The 20,626-nt window shown below is 54.2% G+C and overlaps 1 protein-coding gene across 13 annotated transcripts in view; it reads left to right on the forward strand.

The window, feature by feature from the left end:
* Positions 1-20,626, forward strand: part of LOC115139431 (afadin) — a 147,534-nt gene that overhangs the window by 91,987 nt on the left and 34,921 nt on the right. For 8 of the 13 annotated variants that reach the window (XM_029676793.2, XM_029676785.2, XM_029676790.2 and 5 more), the window contains 8 exons: positions 10,661-10,866; positions 12,082-12,102; positions 14,851-14,996; positions 16,432-16,526; positions 16,836-17,101; positions 17,384-17,527; positions 17,957-18,155; positions 18,471-18,574. In XM_029676793.2, the coding sequence (XP_029532653.1) occupies positions 10,661-10,866; positions 12,082-12,102; positions 14,851-14,996; positions 16,432-16,526; positions 16,836-17,101; positions 17,384-17,527; positions 17,957-18,155; positions 18,471-18,574 (1,181 nt within the window). The remainder of the gene's footprint in view (positions 1-10,660; positions 10,867-12,081; positions 12,103-14,850; positions 14,997-16,431; positions 16,527-16,835; positions 17,102-17,383; positions 17,528-17,956; positions 18,156-18,470; positions 18,575-20,626) is intronic. The other 5 variants (XM_029676787.2, XM_029676796.2, XM_029676794.2 and 2 more) reach the window with 1 other exon arrangement.

A 20,626-nucleotide genomic window follows, 5' to 3' on the forward strand; every position in this document is an offset into this window, starting at 1 on the left:
TCTCCCTCCCTCTCTCCTCCCCCTCTCTCCTCTCCCCTCTCTCCTCCATCCCCCTCTCTCCTCCATCTCCCCTCTCTCCTCCATCTCCCCCTCTCTCCTCCATCTCCCCCTCCATCTCCCCTCCATCTCCCTCCTCCATCTCCCCCTCTCTCCTTCATCTCCCCCTCTCTCCTTCATCTCCCCTCTCTCCTTCATCTCTCTCTCCCTCCTCTCTCCTCCATCTCCCTCCTCTCTCCTCCATCTCCTCCTCTCTCCTCCATCTCCTCCATCTCCCTCCATCTCTCCTCCATCTCCCCCTCTCTCCTCCATCTCCCCCCTCTCTCCTCCATCTCCCCCTCTCTCCTCCATCTCCCCCTCTCTCCTCCATCTCCCCCTCTCTCCTCCATCTCTCCTTCATCTCTTCTCTCCCTCTCTCCTCTCTCCTCTCCTCCATCTCCCCCTCTCTCCTCCATCTCCCCCATCTCTCCTCCTCTCTCCCCCTCTCTCCCCCTCTCTCCCTTCTCCTCCATCTCTCCTCTCTCCTCCATCTCTCCTCTCTCCTCCCCCTCTCTCCCTCTCTCCCCCTCTCCCCCTCTCTCCTCCATCTCCCCCCCTCTCTCCTCCATCTCCCCCTCTCTCCTCTCTCTCCTCCCTCTCTCCTCTCTCTCCTCCATCTCCCCCTCTCTCCTCTCTCTCCTCCATCTCCCCTCTCTCTCCTCCATCTCCCCATCTCTCTCCTCCCTCCTCCATCTCTCTCCTCCCTCCTCCATCTCTCTCCTCCCTCCTCCATCTCTCTCCTCCCTCCTCCATCTCCCTCCTCCATCTCTCTCCTCCCTCCTCCATCTCTCTCCTCCCTCCTCCATCTCTCTCCTCCCTCCATCCATCTCTCTCCCTCCTCCATCTCTCCTCTCCTCCATCTCTCCTCTCCTCCATCTCTCCTCTCCTCCATCTCCCCCCTCTCCATCTCCCCCTCTCTCCATCTCCCCCTCTCTCCTCCATCTCCCCCTCTCTCCTCCATCTCCCCCTCTCTCCTCCATCTCCTCCCTCTCTCCTCCATCTCCTCCCTCTCTCCTCCATCTCCTCCCTCTCTCCTCCATCTCCTCCCTCTCTCCTCCATCTCCTCCCTCTCTCCTCCATCTCCTCCCTCTCTCCTCCATCTCCCCCTCTCTCCTCCATCTCCCCCTCTCTCCTCCATCTCCCCCTCTCTCCTCCATCTCCCCCTCTCTCCTCCATCTCCCCCTCTCTCCTCCATCTCCCCCCTCTCTCCTCCATCTCCCCCTCTCTCCTCCATCTCCCCCTCTCTCCTCCATCTCTCTCCTCCCTCCTCCATCTCTCTCCTCCCTCCTCCATCTCTCTCCTCCCTCCTCCATCTCTCCTCTCCTCCATCTCCTCTCTCCTCCATCTCCCCCCCTCTCCTCCATCTCCCCCTCTCTCCTCCATCTCCCCCTCTCTCCTCCATCTCCCCCTCTCCTCCTCCATCTCCCCCCTCTCTCCTCCATCTCCTCCATCTCCCCCTCTCTCCTCCATCTCCCCCCTCTCCTCCATCTCCCCCCTCTCTCCTCCATCTCCCCTCTCTCCTCCATCTCCCCCTCTCTCCTCCATCTCCCCCTCTCCTCCATCTCCCCCCTCTCTCCTTCATCTCTCCTTCATCTCTTCTCTCCCTCTCTCCTCTCTCTCCTCTCCTCCATCTCCCTCTCTCCTCCATCTCCCCCTCTCCTCCATCTCCCCCTCTCTCCTCCATCTCCCCCCTCTCTCCTCCATCTCCCCCTCTCTCCTCCCCCTCCCCCCTCTCTCCTCCATCTCCCCCTCTCTCCTCCATCTCCCCCTCTCTCCTCCATATCCCCCTCCATCTCCCTCCTCCATCTCCCCCTCTCTCCTTCATCTCCCCTCTCTCTCCTTCATCTCTCTCTCTCTCTCTCCTCTCTCCTCCATCTCCCTCCTCTCTCCTCCATCTCCCTCCTCTCTCCTCCATCTCCTCCATCTCCCCTCTCTCCTCCATCTCCCCCTCTCTCCTCCTCTCTCTCCATCTCCCCCTCTCTCCTCCATCTCCCCCTCTCTCCTCCATCTCCCCCTCTCTCCTCCATCTCTCCTTCATCTCTTCTCTCCTCTCTCCTCTCTCCTCTCCTCCATCTCCCCTCTCTCCTCCATCTCCCCCCATCTCTCCTCCTCTCTCCCCTCTCTCCCCCTCTCTCCCTCTCTTCTCCTCCATCTCTCCTCTCTCCTCCATCTCTCTCCTCTCTCCTCCATCTCTCTCCTCTCTCCTCCATCTCTCTCCTCTCTCCTCCATCTCTCTCCTCTCTCCTCCATCTCTCTCCTCTCTCCTCCATCTCTCTCCTCCCTCCTCCATCTCTCTCCTCTCTCCTCCATCTCTCTCCTCCCTCCTCCATCTCTCTCCTCCCTCCTCCATCTCTCCTCTCCTCCATCTCTCCTCTCCTCCATCTCTCCTCTCCTCCATCTCTCCTCTCCTCCATCTCTCCTCTCCTCCATCTCTCCTCTCCTCCATCTCTCCTCTCCTCCATCTCTCCTCCCCTCTCTCCTCTCTCTCCCCTCTCCCCCTCTCTCCTCCATCTCCCCCTCTCTCCTCCATCTCCCCCTCTCTCCTCTCTCTCCTCCCTCTCTCCTCTCTCTCCTCCATCTCCCCTCTCTCCTCTCTCTCCTCCATCTCCCCTCTCTCTCCTCCATCTCCCCATCTCTCTCCTCCTCCTCCATCTCTCTCTTCCCTCCTCCATCTCTCTCCTCCCTCCCTCCATCTCTCTCCTCCCTCCATCTCTCCCTCCTCCATCTCTCCTCTCCTCCATCTCTCCTCTCCTCCATCTCCCCCTCTCTCCATCTCCCCCTCTCTCCTCCATCTCCCCCTCTCTCCTCCATCTCCCCCTCTCTCCTCCATCTCCCCCTCTCTCCTCCATCTCCTCCTCTCTCCTCATCTCTCCCTCTCTCCTCCATCTCCCCCTCTCTCCTCCATCTCCCCCTCTCTCCTCCATCTCCCCTCTCTCCTCCATCTCCCCCTCTCTCCTCCATCTCCCCCCTCTCTCCTCCATCTCCCCCTCTCCTCCTCCATCTCCCCCCTCTCCTCCATCTCCCCCCCTCCCTCCATCTCCCCCTCTCTCCTCCATCTCCCCCTCTCCTCCATCTCCCTCCTCTCTCCTCATCTCTCCTTCATCTCTTCTCTCCCCTCTCTCCTCTCCTCCATCTCCCTCTCATCCTCCATCTCCCCCTCTCTCCTCCATCTCCCCCTCCTCCTCCATCTCCCCTCTCTCCTCCATCTCCCCCTCTCTCCTCCATCTCCCCTCTCTCCTCCATCTCCCCCTCTCTCCTCCATCTCCCCCTCTCTCCTCCATCTCTCCTTCATCTCTTCTCTCCCTCTCTCCTCTCTCCTCTCCTCCATCTCCCCTCTCTCCTCCATCTCCCCCTCCCTCTCCTCCATCTCCCCCTCTCTCCTCCATCTCCCCCTCTCTCCTCCATCCCCCTCTCTCCTCCATCTCCCCCTCTCCATCTCCCCCTCCATCTCCCCCTCTCTCCTCCATCTCCCCCTCTCTCCTTCATCTCCCCCTCTCTCCTTCATCTCCCCTCTCTCCTTCATCTCCCCCTCTCTCCTTCATCTCTTCTCTCTCTCTCTCTCTCCCTCTCTCCTCCATCTCCCTCCTCTCTCCTCCATCTCCCTCCTCTCTCCTCCATCTCCCCCTCTCTCCTCCATCTCCCCCTCTCTCCTCCATCTCCTCCATCTCCCCCTCTCTCCTCCATCTCCCCCTCTCTCCTCCATCTCCCCCTCTCTCCTCCATCTCCCCCTCTCTCCTCCATCTCCCCCTCTCTCCTCCATCTCCCCCTCTCTCCTCCATCTCCCCCTCTCTCCTCCATCTCCCCCTCTCTCCTCCATCTCCCCCTCTCTCCTCCATCTCCCCCTCTCTCCTCCATCTCCCCCTCTCTCCTCCATCTCCCCCTCTCTCCTCCATCTCCCCCTCTCTCCTCCATCTCCCCCTCTCCTCCATCTCCCCTCTCTCCTCCGTCTCCCCTCTCTCCTCCGTCTCCCCCTCTCTCCTCCGTCTCCCCCTCTCTCCTCCGTCTCCCCCTCTCTCCTCCGTCTCCCCCTCTCTCCTCCGTCTCCCCCTCTCTCCTCCGTCTCCCCCTCTCTCCTCCGTCTCCCCTCTCTCCTTCATCTCTCCTCTCTCCTCTCCTTCATCTCCCCCTCTCTCCTTCATCTCTTTCTCTCCTCTCCTTCATCTCCCTCCTCTCTCCTCTCCTCCATCTCCCCCTCTCTCCTCCATCTCCCCCCTCTCTCCTCCATCTCCCCCCTCTCTCCTCCATCTCCCCTCTCTCCTCCATCTCCCCCTCTCTCCTTCATCTCTCTCCTTCATCTCCCCCTCTCTCCTTCATCTCTTCTCTCTCTCTCGCTCTCTCCTCTCTCCATCTCTTCTCGCTCTCTCCTCTCTCCTTCATCTCTTCTCTCTCTCTCCGCTCTCTCCTCCATCTCCCTCCTCTCTCCTCCATCTCCCCCTCTCTCCTCCATCTCTCCTCCATCTCCCCCTCTCTCCTCCATCTCCCCCTCTCTCCTCCGTCTCCCCCTCTCTCCTCCGTCTCCTCCCCTCTCCTCCGTCTCCCTCTCCTCTCCCCTCTCCTCCTCTCTCTCTCCCCCTCTCCTCCGTCTCCCCCTCTCCTCCGTCTCCCCCCCTCTCCTCCGTCTCTCCCCCTCTCCTCCGTCTCCCCTCTCTCCTCCGTCTCCCTCTCTCCTCCGTCTCCCCTCTCTCCTCCGTCTCCCCTCTCTCCTCCGTCTCCCCCTCTCTCCTCCGTCTCCCCCTCTCTCCTCCGTCTCCCCCTCTCCTCCGTCTCCCCCTCTCCTCCGTCTCCCCCCTCTCCTCCGTCTCCCCTCTCTCCTCCGTCTCCCCCTCTCTCCTCCGTCTCCCCCTCTCTCCTCCGTCTCCCCTCTCTCCTCCGTCTCCCCCTCTCTCCTCCGTCTCCCCCTCTCTCCTCCGTCTCCCCCCTCTCTCCTCCGTCTCCTCCCCTCTCCTCCGTCTCCTCCCCTCTCCTCCGTCTCCTCCCCTCCTCCGCCCCTCTCCTCCGCCCCCTCTCCTCCGCCCCCTCTCCTCGCCCCCTCTCCTCCGCCCCCTCTCCTCCGCCCCCTCTCCTCCGTCTCCCCTCTCCTCCGTCTCTCCCTCTCTCCTCCGTCTCCCCCTCTCTCCTCCGTCTCCCCCTCTCTCCTCCGTCTCCCCCTCTCTCCTCCGTCTCCCCCTCTCTCCTCCGTCTCCCCCTCTCTCCTCCCTCCCTCTCCCCCTCTCTCTCCTCCGTCTCTCCCTCTCTCCTCCGTCTCCCCCTCTCTCCTCCGTCTCCCCCTCTCTCCTCCGTCTCCCCCTCTCTCCTCCGTCTCCCCCTCTCTCCTCCGTCTCCCCCTCTCTCCTCCATCTCCCCCTCTCTCCTTCATCTCTCTCCTCTCTCTCCTCTCCTTCATCTCCCCCTCTCTCCTCTCCTTCATCTCTCCTCTCTCCTCTCCTCTCTCCTCTCCTCCATCTCCCCTCTCTCCTCCATCTCCCCCTCTCTCCTCCATCTCCCCTCCATCTCCCCTCTCTCCTCCATCTCCCCCTCTCTCCTTCATCTCTCTCCTTCATCTCCCCCTCTCTCCTTCATCTCTTCTCTCTCTCTCGCTCTCTCCTCTCTTCTCTCGCTCTCTCCTCTCTCCTTCATCTCTTCTCTCTCTCTCGCTCTCTCCTCCATCTCCCTCCTCTCTCCTCCATCTCCCCCTCTCTCCTCCATCTCTCCTCCATCTCCCCCTCTCTCCTCCATCTCTCCTCCATCTCCCCCTCTCTCCTCCATCTCCCTCTCCATCTCTTCTCTCGCTCTCTCCTCTCTCCTTCATCTTCTCTCTCTCTCGCTCTCTCCTCCATCTCCCTCCTCTCTCCTCCATCTCCCCCTCTCTCCTCCATCTCTCCTCCATCTCCCCCCTCTCTCCTCCATCTCTCCTCCATCTCCCCCTCTCTCCTCCATCTCCCCCTCTCTCCTCCATCTCCCCCTCTCTCCTCCATCTCTCCTCCATCTCCCCTCTATCTCCCCCTCTCTCCTCCATCTCCCCCTCTCTCCTCCATCTCCCCTCTCTCCTCCATCTCCCCTCTCTCCTCCATCTCCCCCCCTCTCTCCTCCATCTCCCCCTCTCTCCTCCATCTCCCCCTCTCTCCTCCATCTCCCCCTCTCTCCTCCATCTCCCCCTCCCCCTCCGTCTCCCCCCTCTCTCCTCCCTCCTCCATCTCTCCCTCTCTCCTCCATCCTCTCTCCTCCATCCTCTCTCCTCCATCCTCTCTCCTCCATCCTCTCTCCTCCATCTCCCCCTCTCTCCTCCATCTCTCCCCTCTCTCCTCCATCTCTCCCCTCTCTCCTCCATCTCCCCTTCTCTCCTTCATCTCTTCTCTCTCTCTCGCTCTCTCCTCTCTCCATCTCTTCTCTCGCTCTCTCCTCTCTCCTTCATCTCTTCTCTCTCTCTCGCTCTCTCCTCCATCTCCCTCCTCTCTCCTCCATCTCCCCCCTCTCTCCTCCATCTCTCCCCTCTCTCCTCCATCTCCCCTCTCTCCTCCATTTCCCCCTCTCTCCTCCATCTCCCCCTCTCTCCTCCATCTCTCTCTCTCTCCTCCATCTCTCTCTCCTCCATCTCCCCCTCTCTCCTCCATCTCCCCCTCTCTCCTCCATCTCCCCCTCTCTCCTCCATCTCCCCCCTCTCCTCCATCTCCCCCTCCATCTCCCCCTCTCTCCTCCATCTCCCCCTCTCTCCTTCATCTCTCTCCTTCATCTCCCCCTCTCTCCTTCATCTCTTTCTCTCTCTCTCGCTCTCTCCTCTCTCCTTCATCTCTTCTCTCTCTCTCGCTTCTCTCCTTCATCTTCTCTCTCTCTCGCTCTCTCCTCCATCTCCCTCCTCTCTCCTCCATCTCCCCCTCTCTCCTCCATCTCTCCTCCATCTCCCCCTCTCTCCTCCATCTCTCCTCCATCTCCCCCTCTCTCCTCCATCTCCCCTCTCCATCTCTTCTCTCGCTCTCTCCTCTCTCCTTCATCTCTTCTCTCTCTCTCGCTCTCTCCTCCATCTCCCTCCTCTCTCCTCCATCTCCCCCTCTCTCCTCCATCTCTCCTCCATCTCCCCCTCTCTCCTCCATCTCTCCTCCATCTCCCCCCTCTCTCCTCCATCTCCCCCTCTCTCCTCCATCTCCCCCTCTCTCCTCCATCTCCCCCTCTCTCCTCCATCTCTCCTCCATCTCCCTCTATCTCCCCCTCTCTCCTCCATCTCCCTCTCTCCTCCATCTCCCCCTCTCTCCTCCATCTCCCTCTCTCCTCCATCTCCCCTCCTCCATCTCTCTCCTCCATCTCCCCCTCTCTCCTCCGTCTCCCCCTCCCCCTCCGTCTCCCCCTCTCTCCTCCCTCCTCCATCTCTCCCCCTCTCTCCTCCATCCTCTCTCCTCCATCCTCTCTCCTCCATCCTCTCTCCTCCATCCTCTCTCCTCCATCTCCCCCTCTCTCCTCCATCTCCCCCTCTCTCCTCCATCTCTCCCTCTCTCCTCCATCTCCCCTTCTCTCCTTCATCTCTTCTCTCGCTCTCTCCTCTCTCTCTTCATCTCTTCTCTCTCTCTCCTCTCTCCTCCATCTCTCTCTCCTCTCTCCTCCATCTCCCCCTCTCTCTCTCCATCTCCCCCTCTCTCCTCCATCTCCCCCTCTCTCCTCCATCTCCCCCTCTCTCCTCCATCTCCCCCCTCTCCTCCATCTCCCCCTCTCTCCTCCTTCTCCTCTCTCTCTCTCTCCCTCCTCTCCATCTCTTCTCTCATCTCTCTCTCTCTCCTCCATCTCCCCTTCTCTCTCTCTCCTCTCCCTCCATCTCCTCCTCTCTCCTCCATCTCCCCCTCTCTCCTCCATCTCCCCTCCTCTCTCCTCCATCTCTCCATCTCATCTCCCTCTCTCCTCCGTCTCCCCCTCTCTCTCTCTCTCTCCCTCTCTCCTCCGTCTCCCTCCCCTCTCCTCCGTCTCCCCCTCTCTCCTCCTCTCCCCCTCCCTCTCCTCCATCTCCCCCTCTCTCCTCCGTCTCCCCCTCTCTCCTCCGTCTCCCCTCTCCTCCGTCTCCCCCCTCTCCTCCGTCTCCCCCCTCTCCTCCGTCTCCCCCTCTCTCCTCCGTCTCCCCCTCTCTCCTCCGTCTCCCCTCTCTCCTCCGTCTCCCCCTCTCTCCTCCGTCTCCCCCCTCTCTCCTCCGTCTCCCCCTCTCCTCCGTCTCCCCCTCTCTCCTCCGTCTCCCCCTCTCCTCCGTCTCCCCTCTCTCCTCCGTCTCCCCTCTCTCCTCCGTCTCCCCTCTCTCCTCCGTCTCCCCCTCTCTCCTCCGTCTCCCCCTCTCTCCTCCGTCTCCCCCTCTCTCCTCCGTCTCCCCTCCCTCGTCTCCTCTCGTCTCCGTCCCCTCTCCTCCGTCTCCTCCCCTCTCCTCCGTCTCCTCCTCTCCTCCCCCCTCTCTCCTCCGCCCCCTCTCCTCCGCCCTCTCCTCCGCCCCCTCTCCTCCGTCTCGCCCCCTCTCCTCCGTCTCCCCCTCTCTCCTCCGTCTCCCCCTCTCTCCTCCGTCTCCCCTCTCTCCTCCGTCTCCCCCTCTCTCCTCCGTCTCCCCCTCTCTCCTCCGTCTCCCCCTCTCTCCTCCGTCTCCCCCTCTCTCCTCCGTCTCCCCCCTCTCTCTCCGTCTCCGTCTCCTCCGTCTCCCCCTCTCTCCTCCGTCTCCCCCTCTCTCCTCCGTCTCCCCCTCTCTCCTCCATCTCCCCTCTCTCCTTCATCTCTCCTCTCCTCTCCTTCATCTCCCCCTCTCTCCTCTCCTTCATCTCTCCTCTCTCCTCTCCTCTCTCCTCTCCTCCATCTCCCCCTCTCTCCTCCATCTCCCCCTCTCTCCTCCATCTCCCCCCTCCATCTCCCCCTCTCTCCTCCATCTCCCCCTCTCTCCTTCATCTCTCTCCTTCATCTCCCCCTCTCTCCTTCATCTCTTCTCTCTCTCTCGCTCTCTCCTCTCTCCATCTCTTCTCTCGCTCTCTCCTCTCTCCTTCATCTCTTCTCTCTCTCTCGCTCTCTCCTCCATCTCCCTCCTCTCTCCTCCATCTCCCCCTCTCTCCTCCATCTCTCCTCCATCTCCCCCTCTCTCCTCCATCTCTCCTCCATCTCCCCCTCTCTCCTCCATCTCCCTCTCCATCTCTTCTCTCGCTCTCTCCTCTCTCCTTCATCTCTTCTCTCTCTCTCGCTCTCTCCTCCATCTCCCTCCTCTCTCCTCCATCTCCCCTCTCTCCTCCATCTCTCCTCCATCTCCCCCTCTCTCCTCCATCTCTCCTCCATCTCCCCCTCTCTCCTCCATCTCCCCCTCTCTCCTCCATCTCCCCCTCTCTCCTCCATCTCTCCTCCATCTCCCCTCTATCTCCCCCTCTCTCCTCCATCTCCCCCTCTCTCCTCCATCTCCCCTCTCTCCTCCATCTCCCCTCTCTCCTCCATCTCCCCCTCTCTCCTCCATCTCCCCCTCTCTCCTCCATCTCCCCCTCTCTCCTCCATCTCCCCCCTCTCTCCTCCATCTCCCCCTCTCTCCTCCATCTCCCCTCCCCCTCCGTCTCCCCCTCTCTCCTCCCTCCTCCATCTCTCCCCTCTCTCCTCCATCCTCTCTCCTCCATCCTCTCTCCTCCATCCTCTCTCCTCCATCCTCTCTCCTCCATCTCCCCCTCTCTCCTCCATCTCCCCTCTCTCCTCCATCTCTCCCCTCTCTCCTCCATCTCCCTTCTCTCCTTCATCTCTTCTCTCTCTCTCGCTCTCTCCTCTCTCCATCTCTTCTCTCGCTCTCTCCTCTCTCCTTCATCTCTTCTCTCTCTCTCGCTCTCTCCTCCATCTCCCTCCTCTCTCCTCCATCTCCCCCTCTCTCCTCCATCTCTCCCCTCTCTCCTCCATCTCCCCCTCTCTCCTCCATCTCCCCCTCTCTCCTCCATCTCCCCCTCTCTCCTCCATCTCCCCCTCTCTCCTCCATCTCCCCCTCTCTCCTCCATCTCTCTCCTCTCTCCTCCATCTCTCTCCTCTCTCCTCCATCTCTCTCCTCCTCCATCTCTCATCAGTCTCTCTCCCGTCTCTCCTCCATCTCCCCTCCCCTTCTAATCAATAGGAAGCGTAACCCAAGTTTGCTCTGTGAATGACATGTATCACATGGGAGAATCATTACAACTTCATGTCAGATGGGCTTTCTCTCCAGCCTTCGGCATATCTTTATTAATTTAAGCCATTTTAACTGCCTTTCAAGCTCTTTCATATGCCGAACATTGTTTGTGGACTCTGCAGTCTTGGGCCCGGCTCAGTCAGTCGTTGTATATTTGCAGTTTTATGAGCTCATGTGTTTGGCTAGGGAGCAGAGAGAGCAGAGGCCTTTGATTTCCAATAGAGGGGGTTTGCTCTCTCACATCTGTCACAATGCACTACAAACAACCCTTGCTGAGGAACCGGGAAGACTGGGTTTGGGGACAATGTTATCACAAAGCCCATCTGAGTCCCTACTGTAACAAGCTCACACACTGAGACTCCTGGGTGAACCTGTAGCTAGTTAGTTTCTTTAAAGCCAGACTGATATTACCTGTGTGACCTATGTCATGTAAACTCACACCTTATCCCCTCCTGTCTGTCTGCCTGTCTGTGTGTCTGCCCGTGTGGATGTCACCTGTCTTGCCCCCTCCAGCCGAAGATGCCTTTCTGTCGGCTATCATCAACTACACCAACAGCTCCACGGTTCACTTCAAGCTGTCCCCTACCTACGTACTGTATATGACCTGTCGCTACGTCATGTCCAGCCACTACCGGCCCGACGTCAGTCCCTCGGAACGCACTCACAAGGTCATAGCCATCGTTAACAAGATGGTGAGCATGATGGAAGGAGTCATCCAGGTGAGTCCACCCTGCCGCCTCGCTCTCTCCTTCTCTTCTCCTGTTTTTATTTCAGCAGGAACTTCATGGTTGATTCCACTACCCTCTAAATACAGAGTACCAGGACCGGTAGTAGTCGTAGTACTGGTAGTAGTAGTCGTAGTACTGGTAGTAGTAGTCGTAGTACTGGTAGTAGTAGTCGTAGTTGTAGTACTGGTAGTAGTAGTCGTAGTTGTAGTACTGGTAGTAGTAGAGTTTCTCTTGCAAAGTAATTTCTTAATTTATTCATCCAGGTCCTTTCCAGAGAATATTTTGTATAGATGCAAATCCCACGTTGTGTTTGTCTGTCTGTCCAGCGTCTCTGTGTCCCCCTCCATAATGATTTAAACAAGGCATGGCCCTTTAAATGAAAACACTGGAAACCACTGAAATACAGGGTCCTTGTGGTGTTCCAAAAGCCCTCTCAGCCAACACATAAAACCCAAATGCGTAGCAGGAACACCCATACACCAACCCTGGAGTTTTGTGAAAAGCCCAAATGGTCCAAAACAATAAAACCCAGTAGGTTTTGACTGACTCCACATAACACCGTCCATCTCCGAGGAAGCGAAGATGTGTGGTTAGTCTGGTCAGTCCTTATGGGATGCCTCATCCTATCTCGATATGCAACCCTAAAGACACAGTCTCAACTTCCATGTAGAGTGTAGTCTGTTTTGTTAATAGATGATTATCTGTCTACACACTAACAGTGTCTGAGACGCACGAACACACCAGGAGCTTTAGGGAAATCTCCCCATGTCTGCTCTGCGTGAGTCCTACATGAATCAGGATTACAGTCCTTAAATCCCGTTTTAAAGGTGGTTTTCATCCAGATGATTTTGGAAGTCCCAAGTCTTAAACCTCCGTAAGGGACATTGGATATTTAGGCTGAGTTCCTTAAATAATCACATCTGCACACAAGCCTCTGCCTCCTACAGGAATACATCATTTTGGATACATGCAAAAGTATATGCTGGCAGTTTTTAGCAGCAAACGCTCATAACTTAATCTCAGGAGTTAATTTAATCAAAAGAGCTCATCACTTTTTGTTAACGGAACATCCTAAGTTATAGAGATTTATTGTTGTGTGTGTTTTGTTGACATGCCTGTGTCAATCTCTGTCCTTGGCTGTTGTTGACAGTCTCTCTCTGTCCTGTGGGATGTGTCTGTCTGTTTCCCCTCCCCTCTCTGTGACAGGAGATTCCTGAAGGGGCCCAGGTAGGACACCTAACGCGTTGCTCGGGGGGAGAAGTCTCTCTCTTACCTCTCTCACGCCGTCTCTCCCTCTATCGGCTCAGTCCTCCATGCTTCTTTTCTCCATAGCAGAACCCCCCCCAAACCCTCAACCAAACCAAACTGCCAAATAATCCCTCCTCCGACAGCTGGACTCTAAAACGCCAACATAATAACCCTCATTCAGCAACCTGGAACATGTCGTACTAAAAACAACCCCAACAAATCTTTCTGATTGTGGCAACATTTTAATGAATTAATGTCATGTGACCTCCTGCTTTACTGCACTTCAGTGTGGATGAGCGACAAAACCCCGCTGTTCTTTTGCTGAATTTTTCCCTTTACATTTTTTTTAATTTGACGTCTGTTTAACGTTCTTTTGGATGCGTTCTGTTCTGTGGCCGTTCTGAAAGGGTGTTGTTGTCGTTTCGTTGCGGGGATAGACAAGTGTGGAATACACAGGGGCCAGTGCCGGCCGAGACACGTTGGGCGGACCTTGTGTATCCCTTTTTTCTTTGTGTCAAGGGGACATGGACATTAACTCATCACACAGACCAGACACTGGGCTCTGAAGCGCTTACTGCCGCCTCATAGTTTTCTCTTGATCATCTCTGCTAAATGTTAGAGATGTTCAAGAACAGCTTTACAGGGTAAAATACAGTGCCTTCAGAAATTATTCATATTGCTTGACTTAGTCCACATTTTGTTCTTACAGCCTGAATTCAAAATGGATTAAAGTAATTTTTCTCACCCATCTACACACAATACCCCATAATGGCAAACTGAAAACATGTTTTTATAAATCTTTACAAATGTATTAAAAATTAAATAGAAAAATATCTTATGCAAATATTAACACCCCTGAGTCAATACAAATTACAATCACATTTGGTAGCGATTACAGCTGCGAGTCTTTCTGGGAAAGTCGGAGCTTTGCAAACCTGGATTGTCCAATATTTGCACAACTCTTTTTTTTTTCATAATTCTTTAACTTCTTCCATGTTGGTTGTTGATCATTGCTCGACAGACATTTTCAAGTCTTGCTTTTTGATTTTTAGTCGATTTTAAGTAAAACCGAACTATGCTACTCAGGAACAGTCGATGTCGTGTTGGTAAGCAACATCACTGTATATTTGGCCTTGTGTTTTAGGTTATTGTCTTGCTGAAAGGTGAATGTGTCTGTTAAAAAGCAGGCCGAACCAGGTTTTCCTCTAGGATTTTACCTGTGCTTAGCTCTATTCTGTTTCTTTTATCCTAAAAAAAACTCTAGGCCTTGCCGATGATGAGCATACCCATAACATGATGCAGCAACCACCATGCTTGAAAATATGAAGTGGTACTCAGTAATGTGTTGTTGGATTTGCCCCAAACAACACTTTGTATTCAGGACATAGTTAATTTCTTTGCCACATTTTTCTGCAATTTTACTTAAGTGCCTTATTGCAAACAGGATGCATGTTTTGGAATATTTTTATTTGTCACAGGCTTCTTTCTTTTCACTTCTTTTGTGGAGTAACTACAATGTTGTTGATCCATCCTCAGTTTTCTCCTATCACAGCCATTAAACTCTTAACTGTTTTAAAGTCACCATTGAACTCATGGTGAAATCCCTGAGTTGTTTCCTTCCTCTGAACTATAATAAATAAAATCATGCTTAAATTTCTGCTTTTAAACACACAAAATATCTACTAATAGGTGCCATTCTTTGCCAGGCATTGGAAAACCTCCCTGGTGTTTGTGGTTGAATCTGTTTGAAATGTACTGCTCGACAGAGGGACCTTATTATCTGTATGTGTAAGGTACAAAGATGAGGCAGTCATTCAAAAATAACATGAAATACTATTATTGCACACTGAGTGAGTCCATATGACTTGTTAAGCACATTTTTTACTCCTGAACTTATTTAGGCTTGCCATAACAAAGGGGTTGAATACTTATCGACTGAAGACATTTCAGCATTTTATTTGTAATTAGTTTGTAAAAAAATATATTTAAAAAACATAATTAAACTTTGACATTGAGGGGTATTGTGTGTAGGCCAGTGACACAAAATCTTCATTTTAATACATTTTAAATTGAGGCTGTAACACCACAAAATGTGGAAAATGTAAAGGGGTGTGAATACTTTCTGAAGGCACTGTACATGAGGACTGAGCTGAATGTCCATCCCAACAAAATATTGTTTGTATACTGGTTGATGTAGAATATTTGGGCCCGTGCAGAGATGGATGCTGCTAGAGTGAAGTAGAGGCTATTTATATCAGAGGACTGGCAAAGAACTGCTAGAAAAGACAAGTTGAATGAAATTCCCCCTAAACGATATTTTAAGGTCAGTTTACCCCAAATGGTTCCGGTTAGGATTGGGGAGGGTAAACTGAACTTAGATCTGTGCTTATTCCGTGCCACTTGTGCCTGGAGTGGTACAGGAACTGCCACTGTAATATGCCAAAGAGCTTGTTAATCCAGTAGCCAACTCTGCAAAGGGCCCTTCCTCCAAAATGACCTTGAGGTCAGGGACCTGTTCCCCTCTGGGAAAGGCTGTAGCTTGGGGCCAGTGTCTGGTTCTGTGGGTCTCGGGTGGGGTGTCTGGCACAAGTCTATCCCTGGAGTGCTGCTACTGCTCATGCCTGTGAGTCTGAGAGAGTGACCCCTCTCTGTGTTCTACCCTGCCTCTGACCCCTGCTCTCGCTCTTTCTCTCTGTCCTGTCCTGCTCTGTGATTGGTGTATTCCAGAAGCAGAAGAACATCGCGGGGGCCCTGGCCTTCTGGATGGCCAATGCCTCAGAGCTACTCAACTTCATCAAACAGGACAAGGACCTGTCGCGCATCACACTGGACGCCCAGGACGTGCTGGCACACCTCGTCCAGATGGCCTTCAAGTGAGTGACCAGACTTCCTCCCTACGCTCTGGCCCCTGTCTCCTTCCTAACCCTGGGCCTCTCTAGTTTAGTTTGGTGCTCCTGTCGAACCTTATACTACCTCTGCCTTGTCTCTGCTCCTGCCCCATTATGTACTCCTTACCCTGTTAATGTCTTGCCTCTTTTCCTGTCCTAGTCCAAGCTGACCTGTCCTTATACCCTCCCTTCTTACCACTCCCTATAGCGCTATGATTCCCTCCTTGTTCCTGCCCCTCCTCCGATCCTTTCCTTGTCCTCATTATCCCGTCCGTGACCTAAACACAAGGCTTTAGGTTATCCTGCTCCCAGCTGTGTCTGTGTGCTGACCAAGTGGTGCAGCAGTCCCACACCGTGCTGTGTACGCCATCAGGGCTAACGCAAACCACATGTGAGCCGCAGGAAACCTTCCCATTCATGGTAATGTGATAATTGGGAAATGATGAAGCAAATTATAGATCCAAATGTGACCTTCCCTGCCACTGCTGTCATTGACTCTCCTGCGAGAGAAATCAAAATCTAGGCGTCTGCTGCCCGTGTTGTAGCTGTCTGTGCCAACTTCTGCCTGACCTCAACCGTGAGCTGTTGATCTAGCGTTTTATTCATGTTGCCATGTTTTATATTGCTTCATCTCAGACCATGTGAGGATCTGGAGAAAGTGGTATTTCTGGAGCCATTGTGTGGATGCAGGAAGTGGAGCGGTGAATTTGTGGAATGTCCCAGGCCTGGCTTGTATTGGCCAGGCTGGGGCAGGGCTGGATGTGCCTGGCGAGAGGTCCCAGTAAAAACACAGTAGTTTTAGACTCTCCACGGCCCTCTGTCCTCCGTTTCCCCTGCTCGCCACTCCCTGGAATAGTCAGCTGAAAACTGCTGCTTGATGTCCCCAGAGTAGATCTGAGCGATGGCTGAGCTGGCCAGACTGCAGGTTTATGGTGGTATTCCAGGAGAAGTCCCCTTAAGGCTGCAGAGCAGGGGAAGTCCCCTTAAGGCTGCAGAGCAGGGGATGTCCCCTTAAGGCTGCAGAGCAGGGGATGTCCCCTTAAGGCTGCAGAGCAGGGGATGTCCCCTTAAGGCTGCAGAGCAGGGGATGTCCCCTTAAGGCTGCAGAGCAGGGGATGTCCCCTTAAGGCTGCAGAGCAGGGGATGTCCCCTTAAGGCTGCAGAGCAGGGGAAGTCCCCTTAAGGCTGCAGAGCAGGGGAAGTCCCCTTAAGGCTGCAGAGCAGGGGAAGTCCCCTTAAGGCTGCAGAGCAGGGGAAGTTTGTTTCTGCATTCTTGTCTGTCTTTTGTGTTTGTGTGTCTCTCTGTGCAAGTGAACATGTGCAAAGTTTGGTTCGCGTAGTTGGCCGTATATGCATTGTGTGGGTCTTTGTTTGTCCATATCCATGTGGACTATTCAGAACCAATGTGTTGTTGTCTCAGGTACCTGGTCCAGTGTCTGCAGTCTGACCTGAATAATTACATGCCTGCATTTTTGGATGACCCAGAGGAACAGAACCCTCAGAGGCCCAAAATAGGTGACTCACTTCTGTTCATACACTGATACTCTTACTGTGTACGTTAACTACTGTCAGCCAGGCCACAGTGGGGGGGGTTCTGTTACCAGTGCATTTACAGCCACACAGAATGTCACTCAGTTTGGCTTTGAAGACTGAGCCCTCTAGTGGAGATGTACTGTATAATGTGTTAATACTGAAACTGAAACGTTGATAGAATTACTTCTACTTCTTCATGTTCCCTATGGACTTTAATGGTATTAGACCCAATGGTCAATGCTGACTTCACTAGTCCTGATGACCCCCCCATTCCTTATCCTCCTCTCACAGAGGACGTTCTGCACACCCTGACGGGCGCCATGTCGCTACTGCGCCGTTGCCGTGTCAACGCGGCGCTGACCATTCAGCTGTTCTCGCAGCTCTTCCACTTCATCAACATGTGGCTGTTCAACAAGCTGGCGATGGAGGCCGACTCTGGGCTGTGTTCACACTACTGGGGCGCCATCCTCCGCCAGCAGCTCAGCCACATCGAGGCCTGGGCAGAGAAACAGGGCCTGGAGCTGGCCGCCGACTGCCACCTCAGTCGCATCGTACAGGTAGGATCCATCCTACCATTGTCCAGGAAGGCACATCCTGATAGGACTGTTAGTTACCCACTGTTTTTCATACCACGACTTACTGTATGCCCTTTCACCGCCAAAGATTACTTGTCAAGTGGTTTCTGTTGAAAAAGCAGAAAATGCAGCAGCTCTGTATGATGCTTAAGGGGTCTTCGGGACCCTGCCTAAGGAAAGTTTTAGGGGAAACCATTCAGTGTGGACCACAGGTCACTGTAAATCATGTTATTAATAGCACTCTGTCCTGCTGTTCCTCCCCAGGCTACGACTCTCCTCACCATGGACAAGTACTCCATGCAGGACGTGCAGAACATCCACAACACCTGCTTCAAGCTGAACTCCCTGCAGCTCAACGCCCTCATGACCAACTACCACTGTGCTCCCGACGAGCCTTACATCCCCCCCGTAAGACATGACGACACGTATCTCCATTCACAGACACACACACACACACACACCCTGCTCTATTCACACACTACAGTTACAGTAAGTGACTATGAATGAATGTCTCCGAAGATGAGAAATAGGGGGTTGCGATTTGAAGCATTGCTTAACACACATCTCCTCCCGTCGTTGTAATGCGTTGTCCTGTACATTTTGGGGGAACATTAGCTAAGCTCTCCACTTGACTGATCTTCATAGCTCCCCCCCAGGTGAGGTTGCTGATTCTACACGGAGGGTTTTTGAGGAAACATTCAGAGGACTATTAGACACTTAACTGTCTGCTCGAACGAAACCCTCATTGGTCTATCTCGTGTCTCTAACCAGACCCTCAGTGGTCCGTCTGGTGTCTCTAACCAGACCCTCATTGGTCTATCTGGTGTCTCCCAATAGGAGCTGATAGACCACGTGGTTGCCGTGGCGGAGAACACGGCAGATGAGCTGGCCCGTAGCGACGGCCGAGAGGTCCAGCTGGAGGAGGACCCCGACCTGCAACTGCCCTTCCTACTGCCCGAGGACGGCTACTCCTGCGACGTCGTGCGCAACATTCCCAACGGATTCCAGGAGTTCCTGGACCCCCTTTGTCAGAGAGGTACTTGTGTCGAGGAGAGAGAAAAAAAACACGATTGAGTTCCATTCCCGGAATGTCACACGGGTTGTGTTCTGTCGTTGGGAGCCAATCAGAGGCTGAGCTGGCCCGTGTTTGTTCTGTTGGCAGTGGAATGTAGTATGTAAGAAGAGTCTAGAAGACTGGAGAGCTGTTTGCGCCTGTCCTTTTCATTGTGTTTGCTTATGAGAGAGAGGGAGGTGTATTCCTAGAGCAGTTTGTGCAACCGTGTGACTGTAGTCTCAGATATGTCGTAAGTAGTAGAAGAAGATGACTGTGATTTTCTCTTGTCCTGTGCAGGATTCTGTCGGCTAACCCCTCACCCCCGCTCCCCTGGGACCTGGACCATCCACTTTGAAGGAGCCGACTGCGACAGCCACTTCTTTGCAGACAACTCCGACCTGGTAGGTGTCCCACAGGACGTTACAACTGTAGAACTATGCAAGGCAAAGACCATTTGCTTGCTGTATGACCATGCGGAGTAGTGGCTAGTCGTCATGGCCATGCGGAGTAGTGGCTGGTCGTCATGGCCATGCGGAGTAGTGGCTGGTCGTCATGGCCATGCGGAGTAGTGGCTGGTCGTCATGGCCATGCGGAGTAGTGGCTGGTCGTCATGGCCATGCGGAGTAGTGGCTGGTCGTCATGGCCATGCGGAGTAGTGGCTGGTCGTCATGGCCATGCGGAGTAGTGGCTGGTCGTCATGGCCATGCGGAGTAGTGGCTGGTCGTCATGGCCATGCGGAGTAGTGGCTGGTCGTCATGGCCATGCGGAGTAGTGGCTGGTCGTCATGGCCATGCGGAGTAGTGGCTGGTCGTCATGGCCATGCGGAGTAGTGGCTGGTCGTCATAGTGCTAAGTCACTAAGTGCAGAGGGAATAGGCTGCTGCTTTGAACTGTTTTATGATACTTAAACATGTTTGTTACTCACCATGTATGTTTGTGACGATGTTTTGGCGCGGCTCCTGCTTTATGTAACGACCGTATGGACAGCCTTAATGTCCCATACTGCAGTCATGTAATCACTGCTCTACTCTACCCTATCACTCACTCACTCCTGCTCGATTTCAGTCAACACCAATTACACCACAGAGGCCAATTAGTGACCGGGGGCTGTGGAACAGCAGCAAATGATACCCTTCTCCTCACACTAATCACACAAAAAAAACTCAAATCCACCGCTTCCTACATAATTGCCCTGTTTTTCCCCCAGCTCTCCTTCTTCATGCTTTAAACCCCAGGTCAGCTCAGGGTGGGCGTCAGCCCCCACAGTAGTGACGGGACCGGGGAGAGGGAGGGCGTCCAAACCGTTTAAACACCGCTGAGGTTCTGATTAATGGCTTCTTGGTTGTGTGCCAGGAACCCCCGCCTCATGTTACCACCGCCTTGCTCCAGAATCACTACTGTAGTGTTCCATGATGTTCTCATATTAACAGCCATTACAGGGTTAATCAGACACACCAGAGACACACAGGGGATCCCTGATGAGAAGAACAATCGGGTGTATTCATTTGTTGGATTCCGTTGCAAAAATAAATTAAAATGGTCAGTTCCCAAAACGTTTTCTCGTTTTGCTGCAGAAATGGTTTATTCCAAAACGTTTTGCAACAGACAAAATGTTTTTCAATGGAATTCAACAATAAATACACCCCAGGTGTCTAGGTTTCCCTGATCACTAGTCCAGACAGGAGGTGTAACTGTTGCTAGCCTAGTGCAGTCAGACTGTTTAGAAGAGCGGCTGTGGTACTAAAACTCAGGAAGCTCGCTCTCTCTGAAAAACTCTCATTGGCAGGTGTTTATGAGTTAGTCTCTTAACTGCAAAATTGCTATTGCCTGAAAGAATGCATTGTTTCCTCATTGTAGCCAGCTGACCCCTGCATCACAATTGCCCTGCCCTCTAGCACTTGGTGAATCACTCCAATGGCATTCAGAAAGACTTGTTCTGCACCACATCACACGATGAGAAATGCAACCACAGCCCTGTTACTTAATGTGGCTTTGTGTCCTCTCTCCCTTTCTCGTTGTCTCTGAACTATGTGGCAGTATAGCATAGCTCTTCAGCTGAGAGAAGAGTTGTTTGTGTCTTTGGGGCTGTTGAGTGTCAATGTGTTCAGTGCCAAAGGGAGGAGAGGCTGTCTGTCTGTGTGCCTCTTTGTGTGGGAAGCACTGCTCTCTCGCTTTCACTCTCTCTCCCTCCCTCTCCCGCCCTGCTTCCAGGCAGCCCTCCTTTTTAAATGAGCCCATTGAGAGCCTCTGGAGCCAAGCGCATATGGCTTTCATTCTTGACTCCTCTCCAGCACCCGCCGTTTCTCGCTGCGGTCACCCCAACCCGGCGCTCTCTCTGTCTGTATGACGACCCTGCTCTGCTCTCTATCCCCCTGCTTCCTCCTCCAGAGCCTCATTCCGCCAGAGGAGCGTCCCAGAGAGACAGCTCAGAGTCCTTTAGAAGCCTAGCTGACC

This window comes from Oncorhynchus nerka, linkage group LG13 (assembly GCF_034236695.1).
Source record: "Oncorhynchus nerka isolate Pitt River linkage group LG13, Oner_Uvic_2.0, whole genome shotgun sequence".
NCBI classification, from domain to species: Eukaryota; Metazoa; Chordata; class Actinopteri; order Salmoniformes; family Salmonidae; genus Oncorhynchus; species Oncorhynchus nerka.